General features: G+C 35.5%; 1 protein-coding gene across 8 annotated transcripts in view; it reads left to right on the top strand.

Moving 5' to 3' along the window:
* The window catches only part of PTPN4 (protein tyrosine phosphatase non-receptor type 4), a 122,162-nt gene extending 106,454 nt beyond the window's left edge, over positions 1–15,708 (top strand). For 6 of the 8 annotated variants that reach the window (XM_069781045.1, XM_069781043.1, XM_069781046.1 and 3 more), the window contains 4 exons: positions 1,488–1,616; positions 3,107–3,255; positions 6,380–6,515; positions 9,066–15,708. In XM_069781045.1, the coding sequence (XP_069637146.1) occupies positions 1,488–1,616; positions 3,107–3,255; positions 6,380–6,515; positions 9,066–9,152 (501 nt within the window). In that variant the 3' untranslated portion in view covers positions 9,153–15,708. Of the gene's footprint in view, positions 1–754; positions 874–1,487; positions 1,617–3,106; positions 3,256–6,379; positions 6,516–7,961; positions 9,033–9,065 lie in introns of those variants that run through there. The other 2 variants (XM_069781044.1, XR_011324298.1) reach the window with 2 other exon arrangements.
* Positions 15,709–17,660: the final 1,952 nt, after the last annotated feature.

The raw sequence follows: 17,660 nt of genomic DNA, 5'->3' as shown, positions 1-17,660 counted from the left end.
AATGTGTAAAAATAGAGTACTAGTAATAAAGTAATTAGAGTTATAAATTACTGAAAATAATTGTGTATGGTGCTATAAAAGGCCTCAGGTGTACTTTGTGGTTTGTTTGGTTTTGGTTTTTGGGGTTTTTTTTAAGGTATAGTTTCTCCTTAACAGCTTTGTTTATTATGCAGCTTTGTCCTTTGGAGACAGGCAAAACAATCAAATCTGGTCCTATACACAGTGTAATTCCAGTGTTACTGGGTTTATAGTCTGGAGCATTCACAGTAGCACTGGCTGGTTGAATGTGTGGACAGAAATGATAGTCTGGAATAATAGTTTAGTGGAATTTCTCCGCATTCAGGATTTCTTTTGAAGATGGATTTATAGTAGGTTGTGGATGTTCTGATCAACTCAGACTGTAGTTCAGCTATACAGCTGTACGTATTCTAGCTTTTTAATAACCATATATTTGCTAGAAGGTCAGGCCTCTAAATATAATTAAAATAATTGAAGGGGAGTTGCAGCATTTTTAAACCATTTTCCAGTGACTCAATGTTAGCATGATGCTGCCTGCTGCCAAATAAACATGATTAGAGGGAATTTCAGTACAAGTGCCCTTTTAATTTGAGTTTTCTTTGCAGATCTGCTAAGAACAGACTTGCAATAGCAGTTCTCTGAGGTTCCCCCACCCTTTCAATAATGATATTTGTGGAGTTCTTTGGAGAGCTGCTTAATAATGAAATAAAAGGACTTATCTGTCTTATACCCATAGGCAGACTCCCTGCTCTAAAGCTGATCATGAGGCTACTGACATCACTATCCCACTGCATGCCGGGATGTCTCAGTGGAGCAGGAAGTCTGCAAATCTGGCTGCTCTTAAAGAATCGCCAGGTGGGTTGGAAAAACAAAAGTACACTTGAGCTGAAATGACCTCTGTAATTAGGCGTTTAAGCAATATACCTGAAAATCTTGGTGTTTGAACTTCTCATTTACATTTGATGACTTTATCAAGAGTCTTTGAAGTCCACCATCTGCATTCCCCTAATTTTCTGCATTAGTTTAGCAACTTTTTGTTGCTTATCGCATTTTTTTTTCATTTGTTCTTTTCCCATATGAATATGCTTTGAGAAGATTAGATTAGGATTTTAGAGGTCAGAAATGTTTATAAAGCAGCATCTTTGTCACTCAAGTGTTAAGATGGAGTATTTATAGATACGTTTGGGTTTTTTTAAATTGTAATGAAAGTTAAAGGCATCCATCTTTAGTTAAACTAAGCTCAAGGGCTGGTGCATGTGTCGTCTTGACAAGAGAACCAGGAAATCTCTGCGATACCTTATTTTATAAACAATAATTAGGTAACACAGTCTATTTGGTAAGTAAATTAATAGTGATTACAAAATGATCAAAATAGTCTGTAATGAATAAAGGTGTAAGGAGCTAGAGAGAGTGGAAATAATACTCTGTGAATTTAAACGCAGGCATCTTTAAAAATGTGTTGACCTTAGGTTAAATGCCATCAGTACTGGCCAGAGCCATCAGGAAGCTCATCATATGGGAATTTCCAGATTACCTGCCATTCAGAAGAAGGAAATCCTGCTTATGTCTTTCGAGAAATGACATTGACTAATCTGGAGGTAAAATCATAATATCTATTTTTAGGTATTAATCTGTGGAATGCTCACAGACTAGCTAAAACTTACTTAATCAGTCTTTCTTTTCAACTTGATGGCATGTCCACATAAATAGAACTGTTTATTTCTAGAAGCCTTTAGAAAACTACTCATATTGCCATGCACTTACCTAGTATAAATTCTGCTCTTAGAATGATAACAAACCTTTTTCTAGCAGAACATCACAAAGATTCAGTTACCATAATCATATTAATTGATTTTAATTCACATAAAAGATGTATTATTTGTCTTAAAAGTCTTTACTGGTGTCTTTCATGCCCTGGCCAAAGAAAGAGAGTAATTAAAGAAGTTTAGAAACTTGTTATTTCCTTGATGTTTTCAAAACAAGAGAGGTGTCTCTTTTTTGTTCTTTTGTTCTTTCATTATTGCAACTGAAAATCTGTCTTTGTAGAGGCAAACAGTTCTCAATAATTCCATCTTGGACAATATGTGCAAGTAGATGGAACATAAATCCTGCTGAGAGAGATATGAATTGGAATTGGCAACTACATGTAAATAAGGACCTTCTTGAACACGCATTGCATGATTTTCAGGGCATGTGTAGTTTTCAGAACCTCCCCAGCTAGCATTTCAATCTCAGAAATGTTTGGAAATTACTATCTGGAATTTAGTTCCTGTACTCATTTCTCACTGTTTGTGTTACCAGATGAGGTCAGTTTTATAGAGCTGGTTTTTAGTCAGCTTGCAGTTAAAATCCCTTCCCTGTGTCATGTTTTAGACAATTGCTCGTTTGTTATCAGCAGTGGAACCTCTGTAAATGATTCTGTGCCTAAAGGTTACTTAAAGTGTGATAACTCCTGTTCTTTGAAATGCGGCTTTTACATTGATTGTACGGCCTGTCCCCTCCGCTAACCAGAGGCGGACTACGTTTGTGATATTAGAGCAAGGGGCAGGAAGGAGTGGGAAACGAAGTCATTTTGCATCTTCTGTATAGTATGCTTAAGAGGTGCAGATAAAGCCAAAACAATGCTGCTGTTCACAAGGGGCCTGAAGGAAAGCTTTTATGTCTGAAAGTCGTGCTTCTCCCCACCCTGCCCCAGTTCTGTCATTTGATCTAGTAAGATAGTACCTCTTTCTGTTAAATTTGTTTTGCTAAAAATTGGACCACCTTCTTGTACATCTAGCATTTAGATAGATCATTGGTATCCTTGAACTGCTTTGCTATTACATGGCGTGTAATTTTTTTAGCCTGTTGGAGATGTAAACATTTGTGGATTGCCCTTTTTGTTTTTAAGAAAAAAAAAGTAATTATAAAATCCAGGATGAGCAATGATTAACACTAATAAAATGCTGCTACTTGCCTGAAGCCACTTTTATTACGGGTACTAGTTTCTGTAAATGTACCATTGATTTTTTTTATTATTATTACTGCCTTTTTTTTTTTTTCATGGGACCTGAATTACCCTTGAATAAACTTTGTGTTTCATGATTAGAAAGAGGAGAGCCGCCAACTAACCCAAATCCAGTATATAGCATGGCCTGATCATGGGGTTCCTGATGATTCCAGCGATTTCCTGGATTTTGTGTGTCTTGTGCGAAAGAAGAGGGCTGGCAGAGAAGAACCTGTTGTTGTTCATTGCAGGTATCCATTTTTTTTTCCAACTTAAGTCATCAAAGTGAACTTATTTATCATTGAATAGCTTTTCTGTGTTTTGTTGCTGAAATAAACATTGAATTGTATCTGCTTTGGGGATGACAGGAGAACTCAACGTTTATATTAATTACTTAAAATTGTAATCACGTTTCAATAAGCAAAATTTTGAGTATCTACATGAATTGATCTGTGCAGAGGTTTTGTCGTTTTGGGGGTTTTTGTTTTGTTTACAGTTTAAATGCTTGTGCTAACAGTCTATATAATAATTCAGGGAAATGGCAAAAGAACTTAGGAACCTTTTCCTTATGGTGACTATTCTACAAAGCTCCAGAATAGCTGTGTAAATAATCCATAGCAGGAAACATGGGTGGCTTATGCAATGATCAAATAAAAGACACTTTCTCTCAAGTCTGCAGTCTTAAGCTACATGATATTTTGATACATACATTAAGATGACACATTTTTCTCAACAATTCACTTCTGTCATGAATTAAGTGAACTCTGTTACTCAGATTTTTATGTACACATGAAATGTGTTTTTTTGTTTTTCTTATGCAATAGTTTTTAATAGCATTCTACATTCCTATAGTAAATTTCAAAATCTTAATCCTTTAAAATATCTAATTAGTAAACTATAATAATGCATAATATGAAATGTCTTCAAATAAACATGTGCTATACCAATTCTTGGTGAGCGGTTCTGTGAATAAAATTTGATCTCTAAATTCCTGAATACTTCGCAGTCAGTGTTCCTGAGTCAGGTGTGCATCGTTCCTGTTTCAGAGAGAAGCTGAGAGGTTTAAGGGATAAAATAAATTTAAAGACTAGCAAAGTAGACAGTAAAGAAGATGAAAGAAAAATGTTTTCTCTTTTTAACACTTTGTGTATAAGAAATTGTATATAATTGGTTTTACTTTCTCTTCTGCTTTATGCTGGTCAGGATGAATCTTGTTAACTAGGAAAAGCAGTACCAGAATGCCACTGTCTTGAATTATATTGTTCCTCAACTTCCATTATTGATACACTTTTGGTTGATACAGTTGTGAACAAATAGTGAAAATATCAGCCAAATACAACTTTTACAATATAAAGTGTGCAAGTCTGCAGAGACACTGGAACAACAACTTTGGAGACTATGAACGGTTTTATTCATCTCAATGCGGAATCTATTCAGCTCCACACTGATAATTTCAATACCAACATCTGTACCAGTTTTATGTTTCACAGAAGAAAAGAGAAGGAATATCAGAGTTCAACATAATTTACTTAATTGGCCTGTTAGGAAGTATAACCATATTCCACTAGTGAGTCAAGCTGAAGGAGCCCAGGTGTTCCTCCATATGTTGTGCACACTATTTTTAACATCTGTTCAGTATAATAGGACAAGACATTAGTGCAACAAAACGGTGAAACTTGTTTTCAGAACTAAGCCACCAGCTTTGGTGTGGGGGATCCAACCAGCAGACTTTTCTTTTGTACAATAGTAGTTTAAAAACAAAACCAAAAAAAGCAGAGAGATTGTAAAGCAACAAAAAAAACTTAAGAAATTGGAAAGGTTTTTGTTATGTTGGACTACTTAAAACACTAGTTTCCAAGCTTGTGTTCATGTGTTTGTTTTTATTTTTACAAGGCTCCTACTTGTTTAGTTGAACAGTTTCTGACTTTTGTTCCAGGTGAAATGGTGAGCCACCCATCCTGTGCCCTTCATGATTTTCATGTCCTGTCTCAGTGATTTTCATGTCCTTTCTCAGTGTTCCCCTCCATCAGTCAATGATTTCTTTTTCCAAGCTACAGAGTCCTAGCCTACCTGATATGTACTATATGGAAACTATCACACTTCCCATTGTTGTGTTGCTCTTCTCTGAATCTTTTGAAGTTGTAAAATGAGTCATTAGGTTCTTTGACAGATACGGTTCCTGCCTGGATTTCATAAAGCATTCTGCATGTAACTTCTATATGTATAAATTCTAGAAATATAAAATGTTATTGAATAGTTTTATATAACCAGCACATTTACATCTTGTCATAAAATTCTCATGACATCACTGAAATATATAGTAGCTTTAATGCCACCTTCTGGGCAAAGATTTAAAGTAGTAGTTTGGCCAGACTTAATTTGAAGTTATGCTTCAAAATCAGAACAATTAAGTTTCAAAGTTTGGAATGTTTATATTAACTAATTTGGAAGAAAACACTTTCATTTTTTGACTGAAATACTAGTTGTATGAGCTGAGATAATGCTGACATTTGAAAATGTGGATTTGATCCTGTATTCAGATATGGAGAAACATTGGTTTTCCGTTTCAAAAGTGCAACATAATTTTCTTGAATGTGGAAAATTTGAATTTGAAGCTGATTATCAAGTTCAAGGTTAAATATTCAGTCTTTGAGGATTACTACTTGTGGAAAAATGTATGTATATGTAAAACAATGCAGATAAATCTTTAGATTGGTTTTATTTTTAAGCAAAAGATGATTCATGTAAGCTCTCAACAATTTTGCCATTCTGAGACATATATGTTGTGGTTCGTTCTTGTCTTGAAAGGGATTGCTATTATGTATTCCTTTTCAATCTACACAAGTTAGATCTCTTGTACTATTTAATACTAAGAAAATTATCATTATTTTCATCCTCCAAAGGCTTCTAGTAATTGTTCTATTCCTTATTCTGAAATATGGAGCTATGGATCACTTCAAGAACATAAACATGGTTTTATCAAATCAGCCCATCATTCCAGTAATGGTCAAATTGACACAAAGTGCACAGTGTATGCTAGGTATCTCTGTGTTTTGTTATCATCTAGATATTAGTATGGTTTATAATATGATCTGAATAAATATCTGTTTGTAAATTCTGCTCAAATGAATGGCTGGGTTAGGACAGTCCCTCTTCAAAGGACTGACAATTCTGCACTGATTGTTTTTTGCTCTGGTCAGGCAGGATGGAGTCTTCCAATGACATAGACACAATCTGTCTAACCCCTGCCCTAATAGTATGGGAATCATAACGATCAGTCATGAGAATCCTTGAGAAGGAGGATCTTTAAGTATGAACTATATTCCAGACACTTTGTTTCATTTTCCATTTTGGGATTTTTGTTGTTTTTTTCAGTGCTGGAATTGGACGGACAGGGGTTCTTATCACTATGGAGACAGCTATGTGTCTCATTGAGTGCAATCAGCCTGTTTATCCATTAGATATTGTAAGAACCATGAGAGATCAAAGAGCCATGATGATCCAAACACCTGTGAGTATCATACTTGCTGTTCTGTGTTGCAGAAGAATAATTTCCTATTATCTAGTAATATCATTAGATGGATTTTTAATATACTAGCTGTTGATCATAGTGCAGAGAGGTCACCTTTACCCAGTGTAGCTGTAGCCTTGGCTTCAGGCAGGAATAAATTGCTAAGGCTGTTGGAAAGGAGCAATTCTTCAAATTTCTACAAAGAAAACTTGGAAAAAGCAGCATCTGTTTCAGGGATACCTGGCAATTAATGTCAAAAAGAGCCAGTTTTCAGTAGTGTAAAAATTACCCAGTGGAGAAGGCAGGAGCCTTATTCCAGGTGTTAAGAATGGGAGTAGTATAAAAGGTAAACACAGAAAGATCCAAGACATGCAAGAAGAACCTTCAGTGATGCAATTCATTGATTTTATGTTGCCTTAGTTATAATGAAAACAAGCCTTAACTCTGCCCTGTAGTGACTCAATTAAAGGGAAGTAAACAGAGAAATAATATTTTTTTAAAAACAGTGTAATTAAATCTGATGTGAGATATATCAAAGTAATTTTAAGTGTATTTAGTCTAAAAAAAAGTCACCTGCTACCAGGATTCTTTTGGTGCTCTCTTCACATTTGATGTATCTTAAGATGCTAGAATTTTTCCTGGATCTATAATGTTTGGGGGTTTTTGAGATAACTGCAGTGTTGCTTTAATGTATTATACTTCAGAATTGTAGAAGTTTTAGAACAGATTTAGAAACTTTTTATTTGTATCAGTCAGGTGTTTTGTGTATCTCTGAGAGCAGTTTATGTTTACATTTTTAGAAAATACCTAAAAAGGGTCACAATCTTGAGTTGTGTTGTCTTTCAAAAAAAAAAAAAAAAAGGCTCAGAGTCTTGGTTGTTCCAAGCTTTGACCGGTTCCAGGTTTTTTGGTTTTTTGAATCAGTGATCAGTTGTATAGTTTTACTCATAGTATACAGCATTTAAAGAGAAAGTATTTTGACGGATAAAAGGCATTAGATCCAGTATCAAATCTCTCCCACAGTTACCTGAAGGTAGTTCTCATTGTAGTAATTTTAATGTCCCTACTGCTGTTCCTCTAACCAAGTTTGAATAAACTTTTTGTGTTCTTCAGAGAGTATTCAGACTGACAAAAAGTATATATGGGCCTCTATTTTTAGGTCAACTATCATTCAGTGCAGCTGTCCAGTATTCATGTTCCACTAAAAAAAAGTTATATTATTTAGCTAGCACAGGAAGGATGAGGAAGATGATGATACATGAAAAATAATAAAGGATGGCTCTTGCTGTTTTTGATGACTATACAGTATGAATAGTATATCTCTCTAGCATACATAGAGGGGAAGAGAGTTTTATTAGTAAAGGTAGGAGGTACAGTGGTAAGTGTTTTAACTATATTTTTTCATGGCATGTGCTAAATACCTTCTGGTCTTCTCATTTTTCTTAGAGAAACCAGAATTTTCAAGCTTCATTGAAACGCAGGAGTTTACTGCATCAGAAGGAGAAGGGATAATAGAAGACTTGAAGTGTTGGTTTTTTTTTTTTTTTTAAGATTTCATAAACACTAGCTATTATAATTTCTCCTTTGGCACGCTCTTCCTGTTCATGTGTATCTTAAAAGATTCACGCAGTGTCCACAAGATGGCCCTATGCATGGGTGCCTGCTGTGTGTACTGTATGAGGAGAGTTCAGAGTCTCCTTCAGGGAGCACTGGAAGAAAAATAAGTATTTTACACAAATAGGTATAAATTTAACTATTTTAATATACATGCAACAATACAGTAAATAATGATTCTATTACTAAATCTGTTACTGTGCCCATTTAAGATCTGACATCACTAATTACTGCATAGAGAGGGATATTGCATGACACTGAAAAGGCAGGCATGCTGGCTTTCTGACCAGCATATTACATCATTATGCAGTATTCAGTGTTAGTTGTGATGCTTTACAAAACAGTGATTTTGCTTCATTTTATTTTCATTATATTCTAATTTGATTATTGTTGGGTTTTTTAACTACTGTTTGTTTAAAACAAAATATTAATGGCCTCTATGAATGCAGGTGCTAGAATTGAATACATTGCAGAGTTAGACATTATATAATTTTAAGAAATTGGAGTTCTGGCTTTTTAAAACATGAAACAATTTTCTTTTTTTTATCAAATTCTGAGAGGAAGGTGCCAGTAACATGCCAGAATTAATGCAAGTCCTTTGAAATTATAGCTTCTAAATCCAAGTGCATGGAAACCTCAGGTCAGTGAAACTTTAGCAATGAAATGAAGAGCAGAAAATTACTAAATAGGTGATGTTGTAATAATAGTACAGGTTTTGTGGGTATGACTTTTGGTATATATTTCAAAGTGCTGTTCATCCCATTATTCTGTTGTGAAACAAGATGTTCTAATATAAAGTTCCTGTTGTTTTGCATTTCCTAAACTAACTTTGAAGCACAGTTCTTGGCCTGTCAAGAGAATGGGATGGGGCTATCTTAGAGGCTTTTTCTGCTTCCAATGGCATGGTTCAATTACCGAATCTGCTTTCCTTTTCAGAGTCAATACAGATTTGTATGTGAAGCTATTTTGAAGGTATATGAAGAAGGATTTATTAAACCTTTACAAGCATCACTGCATAAGTAAAGAGCAAAAAACCTAGGATATCAATTGAGGAATCCTGTCCTCTATAATGAACTGGCAGCATTCTTTGTGCCGTAATACTGCTTGCAGGAAATGATAGTGAAGTACAGCAAAGAATTGACAAAGGACTTTGAAAACTTCAGCACTGTTGCACTTTACGTTGAAACAAAATCAGTCTCTGAAACTCTTCTAACCTTCATCCGTTTGAAGACTTTATTTTCATGCTTTGCTCCAAACAAACCATAAACTGAAAGAACTAATTGTGTTCAGGGTAATCTACGATATTTCATGGTAGTGCCATATACTGCGCTTCTGGTTGAATTGCTACAAACAAGGCTTGGAATTATTTCACTCTGTTTTACACCCATGTCTCTTAAAATGAAAAACAAATGAAAAAATACACTAAGCCATGGTCTTTTTCCAGTGCTAGGTTTATTTACTATGTACAGACTCTCACTGTTTTGTTTTTTACAACATTAGCAATATTGCCGATACTAGATAGATACACACTGCCTACTGATGCAGCACACTTTGTCCTACACCCTTACTAGAGACCAGCTGGTTGTTAGAGGAAAGCTGGCGTCTGTGTTAACCCAGCAGTAGCTGCATAGTGCCCACTTACCAGCATCTTGTACAAAATAATAACAATAAAAAATTAAAAAAAAAAAAAATAAACAGCATTTCTTTGACACAGCTTGTGTGTCATACACTGGTGTATTCTGATTCGTGTGACTTAAGATTACGTGATGGGAACTAGTGCATGCATTATGTCTTAACCCCTTAAGTGCCTTGAGACTTACAGCGTACATCCAGTGAAAGGCACTCATGATTCTGCGGGGGTGGTATTGTCCTGTCATATTTATCTTAACGGGTTCAGATTTTAAAAACGGCCCTTGGTGCTTGGAATGTGTTACCGCAAGGGGTCATGGAAATACCATTCCCTCTTTCCTTATACAAGTACCTGCGTGCTACTCCCGGTAGCAAAAGCACCTCTGCCAACTTAATGAATGAGCATTGTATGCTGCTGTGTTGTAATTATGTGAAAAATCTGACACATTCCTTCTAACTAGTAACTTACTAGCAGCTTACTATGAAATGCTGGTAGGTCATTAGAAGCTGATACTTTGTTTTATCCTTTTATTGACAATAGCTGTCTTACTCGATTAGAACATTAACTCTTTAATAGCACTGATAATGAAGTTGAACTTACAGTCAGATGTGATTTAATTCCATTATCTGCTAACAAATTACTTTTTAAGTCCTCATAGTTGATTTCAAGCCATGTTCGTACAGGTCTGCCTTTTTTTAATTATTATTTTTGTTTGGGTGGGGGAAAGGGAGGAGAACAGTATGAAGTTGTCCCAGAACTTTATTTTAATTCCATGATGACTCCGGTCACCTTCTGTTTTGCTTGTGCAAAAATTGTTCCAGTTGGTATGGGTTGCTTCTTATTTAAGTAGGTAGAAGATTTGTAAGAAATGTCTGTCTGATACAGTATCTGAGCTCATTCTAAAGATACATAAATGTCCCAGTTTTTTAATATTTTTCCAGTATAGGAGAAACCAAGTCAGAAGTAAGGTATCCAGTGTAATATACTGTAAGAAAAAAAATCAGTCACTTCTTTGACTGCTCTGTGACAACATAACTTTATGCCCTCTATTTAAAAGTTTTAATTTATTGTATTGGTTTCCTGAAAATGTTTATCCAGTAAATTTTGTTGTAAGCTATATAGAGCATAGAATTAAAATGGAAAGTTCTACGCTAAATAATTTTTAACTATTGAAGAATTATATTATATAATATACTGTGTTCTATGGACATTTGAAAGAGATCAGCTATGAACTATTAAGTGAAAAGGGATTCAGGCAAAGTGAAATCCTGGCTTGTGACTTAGTAATAAATGTGAACCACAATGCCAAATGGAAGATAGAGTTTTAAATATTTTTAGAAAGCAAAATAATATTAGGTGGCCTGTGGCCCTGTTACTTATATTTCTAGATTTGATGTTTAAATCAATATTATCCCTCAGTGAAAAATGAATCTTACAAGAATCTCTGGATCTGATAAACTGAAAAAAGAGTAATAAGGTAGCTTTAATCTCAGTTTTATTTTAAGCCATTTGCAACAAGAAAATTCTTTGTTAGGAAAGTATAAGCTTTAACTTACATGTGAGACAAGATTATTAGCTGAGATGCTGGCTAGTTGGAAGGTTATTTTTAAACTCAGCACTTAATGTCTAAAAATTAAAATAATTCATCCATTATATTGAAATAAATTTTCTTCGTAGCCAATTTGTAAATTAAAATAGCATTTACCCTTTTTTTCTGAGGGAAATCAGAAATGGGGTTTATACGAACATTATATAGTGTTGGTATGTCACATATTTAAATATTCTTATGTAAAGTTGCCAAAGCAGTTTGAGTTCAAAAGACCCATTTATACCACAATTAAGTGTGGGATATTTCTTGGTCATCTGTCATTACTGTTTTGATTACAAACACAGGCAAGAATAATAGGTCTCTTCAAAATCTTCCTCTGCACTGACTTAAGCTGATCTATATTGTATTAACTAGTTGCACTGGGAAAAAAATTGGAACAAAGTAACTATTCTTAGAAAATTGGCCATCAGTGTCTCAGTGGCTTTTTGGCTTCTCCAAAGCCAGGATAGTGGTAACCAAAAACTGATTGGGAAGGAGAATAGCATTGAAGCCTTTCTGCACAATAAGTCATTCGTTCCAATATTTCTACCTGTTGTGGTATAAATGGCCTTTAAAATATTTTTATATGGCCAAAAAAAAGTAAAACTGCTAAGTATTTTACTTTGGGTTATGAAGATCTGTATCATCCTTAAGACTTTTTTAAAGAAGTTTTTGTATGTTTCATGCTGTACAAAACATGAATGTATCTTTCGGACATAATGACCTATAGACCTATACGTGATTGGTGTTATGACTGTTGGATTTTATGAATAATTATTTTCATACCATTTGATTAGGAAAAATGTTGGGCGGGTGTGAGAAAGAGTATGTTTGTAACACTTCCATGATACAAATCCAGTTTAAAAAAAAAAGTTCTCATTGTAAATAAGAGCAATATTATGACAATTTTGTGCCAATGTATAATGTTAGGACTTGTGTTTTCCTTTTAGGTTCAGATTGAAAACTACCACTACCATCTCTTTTTTTCAAAGTGGATTTGAAGGGGGTTTTTCAGTAGAAAGACACGGGGCTCTAGCAGGGGCTTTGAGTGTTTTGGGGGCATTTTTTATTTTTGCTAAATATGAAATAAGATGCAGGTATTGTTTTAATAAACTACCTACAGATTGTCAGCCAATCCACTTTGAGAAATACTGCTTTAGATATACCAGGTAACTGAGAGCTGAAGAATTAATTTATCCTGAATTTGGAAGCATTTGGTATTTTAAATAACTTGCAAATCTTAAGCAGTAAAATACTGCTTTTATGCATTTCATTTTTATATTTTCTCTCCCAGTTATGAAAAAGAGAAAGCCTGATTTTTTTTTTCTCACTACATTTAATGCTAGCTGACAGTTCTTCCACATTTCTCTGTTAAATCTTAAAAGCTTATGTCCCATATAGATAAAGCAATAACACTTCTTCTAGAATATCTGATTACAGTCTGGCACACCATCTATTAGAGAAAGGGTGAGAAAGCAGTTGGGAGATTAAGGAACATGAGGAGTTTGTTATGGAACCCGTGTAGCCGTCAACTTCCCATGGAGACCTTCCAAAAAAGCTTCGTGCTGCCCGTGGAAGGGCCAAAACGCAGTGGACCTGCTGCGGTTGCACTGCCCAAGGAGATGGGAAGTAGGGGAAGTCTGGCATAGAGATGCTGGCGCTCCAGGTATGCTGTGGAGCTGAATTATGTGATATTTTTATGCTTCTGCAGTGTGTGTGCAGGTGTGTGGGCGATGTTTGATGGCTCAGGGAATTAGCATGAGCATGAAAAACTCTATAGATCCACCAATTTCCAAGTGAAAGCAGGTTGTCCAGTACGTGTGCTGTAGTGTTGACTGTAGAGCCACTCTGCAGGCGATCTTCAAGACCCTCAGCCCTGAGGATAAAGGGAGGGATTGGGTTATGGTCCAAATTAAAATTTTGCATATTTGGACTTCCACAAAGTACAGGAATGGTGCCCTCTAATGTCATTTGTAGTCTTTCTGTAGCTCAAATCTTAGGTCCCTGGTTGGCTGGGTGTATTTGCTAATTTAAGTACCCACCTTTTGTCTTGAGACTGGAAAAGCCCTTTTGCTTTGCTACTTTTAGTGCTAGGATCCAATATCAAAATCTGGTAAAAACATATTCATTGATTAGACGTGGATCTTGCATGAAGTTGCAGGGATTATAATTAGTGGTGATTGGGAAGCTGTTGTGAGGAGAAAATGGTTTGTTTGTTTCAGTGTAACTGTTCTGTCCAGTCTCTGTTATCCCACTGCAGTTATAAATGGAAACTGATTTTTTTTTTTTTTTTTTGGTTTAGTAGTCTGCAAAGGAGGCCAGTTTATTATCACTGGATTTTACCTCTGTGCTGGCTGCTACCACGGCTGTGCATCTTTTCAGTTTGTAGGGCTTCTCCAGCTACAGGTTTTTAACTGGTACATAAGCTGTAAACTCAGGCTGTTGGCTTTGGCATGTTTTGCTTGTTGAGAGCTCAATGGTAAAAATTTGAGATAAATCACTTTTTAAAGAAATGCTGAAATTTTCAATTAAAAAAATTTGGACTTTTTGATTTCTTTGAACCAGTAGCCTCATTTAAAAAAAGAAAATTGCCAGTAAAATATCTATCATTCTAGTCTGCTATAGCATGAACTATGGTTTCACAGACTGGCTGACAGTTTGTTGGTTGTGTTATTTCGTATTTAGCAAGCTTACACATTTTAAAGGATAATTTTTTTCAAAGTGTTTTGATGTTTGAATAGTAGCACTTTATCTCATGCTTACTACTGACTGAACTATTGGGCAAAATAAATTGGGTTTGGAGAGAGATGCTTAATGGGTTTCTGTACAGAGATGATTTGGATTACACCCTGGTACGAATGCTTTCTGTTGTTCCAACCATTTCTGGTTTATTGTTCATGTGTTTCTGAGGGACTTGCAAAAAATAGAATTATTAATAACTTATTAATATCTATCATCTCAATTTTCCTGTCTTAAAAAGAATACAAAGCTTGCATTTGGGAAAAAAAAAAGGAAAAAAAAAAAGGTGCAAATAGAAACTACAGGGTACTTGTAAATTTATCTCTGTGATCTCTCTCGGCTAGCTGCAAATTAGCTATGTTTACTGTAAATGTTTCTGCTAAGCATTAATTTTAACATTAGATCAATTACCTGGAAATCAGTATTTTTTTTTTTTTACTTAACTTATTTGAATTTTGATAACTAAAGATAATGCACAACAAAGTTTAAAGAAGTTGTCACCCTTTTACTCCTAGGCCAGGGGCCTAAGACATGAGTGAAAGGGTAAAACAGTTTACATTAAGCTGTTGTTTTCTTTAACTAGAATATATCCACAAAGACTAGACTGTAAACAATCCAGTGCAATTATCTCAGTACATTGGGGCACCACAGTAACAACCCATAATAATCTTACAGGAAAATTAAGGTAAGAAAATAAAGGTTTTATTTTATCCAGTGTATCCAGATTTGTTTTCCATTTGGTTTGGTTCATTTACCAGTGATCCCATTTTAACCAGTCAATTTGGCAGGGCTGTTTGTGTAAGGTGTGGGCTTTTTTCTGTAACAGGTGCTATACTATGTGTAAATACAAAGGGAAGAACTTTTAGATCATTATTAACAATCAGATGGTGGCAATATTTTTTGCTAGTTACTACTGGTAATTAATTTGCATTTCTAGCCGTGGCTTTCTGTTGTCAAATTTTGTCTCAGTTTCATACTGCTGAATGATGGACTGCAAGTGTGAAGTAAATCATCTCGGAGTTGAATAGCTCTTTTGTTGTTTAGACTAACTCTTGTTTATCTTTATTAATGTTGGGGGGGATGGGAAGGTTCTTCTCATAAGTAGACTTTTGCCTATAAATTTGTTTAAAAGCACATGAGGGGGAGAAAAAAATACAAAAAAAAAAAAAAACCAGAACAAACAAAACCTAAACGCAACATCTTGGCTAAAGAGCCAGGGTGGTTGATTGAAAATGATGGAAACTTGAAATTGGTCAACACTGGACAATATGAAGATAAATTCAGCTTTTGTCACTGCAGCTACTGTATGCTTTAAAGGGCCTTATGTATTTGTCCTCATTTTGATAAAATGAAATTTCTTGCCATTAAAATGATAGACTAACTTCTACCGAAAACCAGCAGTTCCCAGGATAAATATGCTAATTAACATTTAACAAGTCTTGTTTTAGTCTTAAGTAAAATTTCTTTCTATTACGTGAAAAAATGCTGTTATGCATATTTTGTGGATATATTTAATTTGAGTTGACAAATAGTTGTCTAGGTACAGACTTGAAAATATATATAGTTTACTTGTGGATCTTAATTGTTTAATTGCAAAATAAAGATGTGCTTTAGTAATTTAATTTTTTTTTGTGATTTTCTTGCTACTGTACACAGTTTTGCTATGCTACTTCTATACGCTTCTGATGCCAGGTAATGTTCATCTTATGTTTTACTTTTTGACAGTGTACGCCATAAGTACAGCGCTATGGATTTAGCACTAGAAGAGGATGCTAAATTATCAGGAATTAAATTGCTTGGCTACAGAAATGGCATGACAGTATCAGCCAAAGTTTTTTACCTGAAAATACACACTGCAGTTTTTGCTCTAATGGAAGAATAACTCTTTATTTATCTTTTATACCATGAGTGTTTTGTAGACAGTGTTCAATAGGTATTATAGTCTGATTACAAAACAGGGCATGAGGAATACCGATGTGAAGAACAAAAATTCCAGATGGAAGCTTGTGATGCCAAAATGTGAGGGGATGTTCAAAGCAAAAGTAGGAAAAGATGGTGAAAGGACTTAAGAGGCAAGACAAAAATCTCAGGAGGGGTAAGAGTCTCAGAAACGAGAGACCCATATGTTCTTAATGTGACTGATTAATGTAATGATTAATGACTTCAAAGTGAGGACAAGGTGTTTGGATTGGAAGTACAAAAAGATAAACTACTGGGAAAGCATTCAAGGAGAGAAACATAAGTAAGAAGAAGTATTAAGTAGGAAGAGATTTGTTTAAACTGGAATAGGAAGACTGGATAGAAGACAAGTTGCCGATAACCACAGTTGCGTGTGCATATATTTGGACTGTATCTGAGTAGCAAATACTGAGGAAGGAGTAGACTGTAATTACAAGAAGAGTAGCAAGAGGCTGGTGTGTTGTAGCAAGAGCAAAAATGAGCAAAAATGTGTCACTGAAGCTACAGAAAGGAAGCTGGGAATAACGGAGTTCTTGGTGGCAACAAGGGAGCTTGTGAGTGAGAGTGGAAGGAAGCTCAATTTGAGGAAATAGCTGAAGATGGGCAGAAAATTTAGGGACAACCTCTAAGAATCAGGTAATTCTCCAGAATGCTTTGTCTAATAGGAAAATGAAATTGGTGTAGACTTAATGGCAAGGAGGCTACCGTTTTTGTGACGGAGATCTCCACTAAAAACTAAGCATCCTTGTTATGCAAATGATCAGTTAGTTGATCTGCACTGAGAATTCGTCAGATATCTGAAAACCTCCAACATAAATTATTTTCCCCCCCTTTAAATATACGATTTTGGATCTTTCCTTTGGGAACTTTATTGCAAGCTCCCACCTGTATTTCTTGACAGACTACCCAGAGCAAGCATAGTCCCTGCTCCTCTGATAAAATGTATCTAAATTCTTCTGGTTTGTGATTTATGTTCCTCTGTAAATAACCAGGCACAAACCTGAATCTCACCTTTCCCCTGTGCTTGCTTTGCTCTTTCTGCTTGTGGCAGGAGGATTGCTCTGTTGTCAACACAAAGGTGCTAAAATAACTCACATTTAACATTAAAATCAGCCCGTTGCTTCATCAGCAAATACTGGGCAATTACTTGGCAGGTTGGGTTTTGGGGTTTTTTTTGCCATTTCAGCAAATGACATCAAGATAACTGGATGTGTGTTCAGACACTGGAGCTGATTTTGCCATAGCAATGTACTACTGTGTGTTTCATTACGACAGTCCCTCTCTGCGTGGCAGGTGAGTGACTGGTTATCTCGGCCTGGGTTTCATAGCTGAGTTGGGAAATGTTGTGTTCCCATTAGCAAAAGCGGTCCAACCACCCAGCCGAAGTCTCTGCTTTCCCGTAGGCTGAATTCCCAGTTATCCTGGGAGTTTGAAGGAGTCTGGGGCTGGTTTAACCAGAGCGGTGCCACTGTCAGCTGGCACTATGCTTTGCAAGCGGAGTTTATGCTGCCTTTCCTGAGGTTTTCTGTTCGGAGATCTCAAATACTAGCTTCAACGCGAGTAATTGAGTCTCAGAAAAATGGAGGAAAGCGCAGCCCTTTGTACTTGCTGCGGC

Source organism: Haliaeetus albicilla, chromosome 4, assembly GCF_947461875.1.
Source record: "Haliaeetus albicilla chromosome 4, bHalAlb1.1, whole genome shotgun sequence".
Taxonomy (NCBI): domain Eukaryota; kingdom Metazoa; phylum Chordata; class Aves; order Accipitriformes; family Accipitridae; genus Haliaeetus; species Haliaeetus albicilla.
This window is presented reverse-complemented; position numbering and strand designations above follow the sequence as displayed.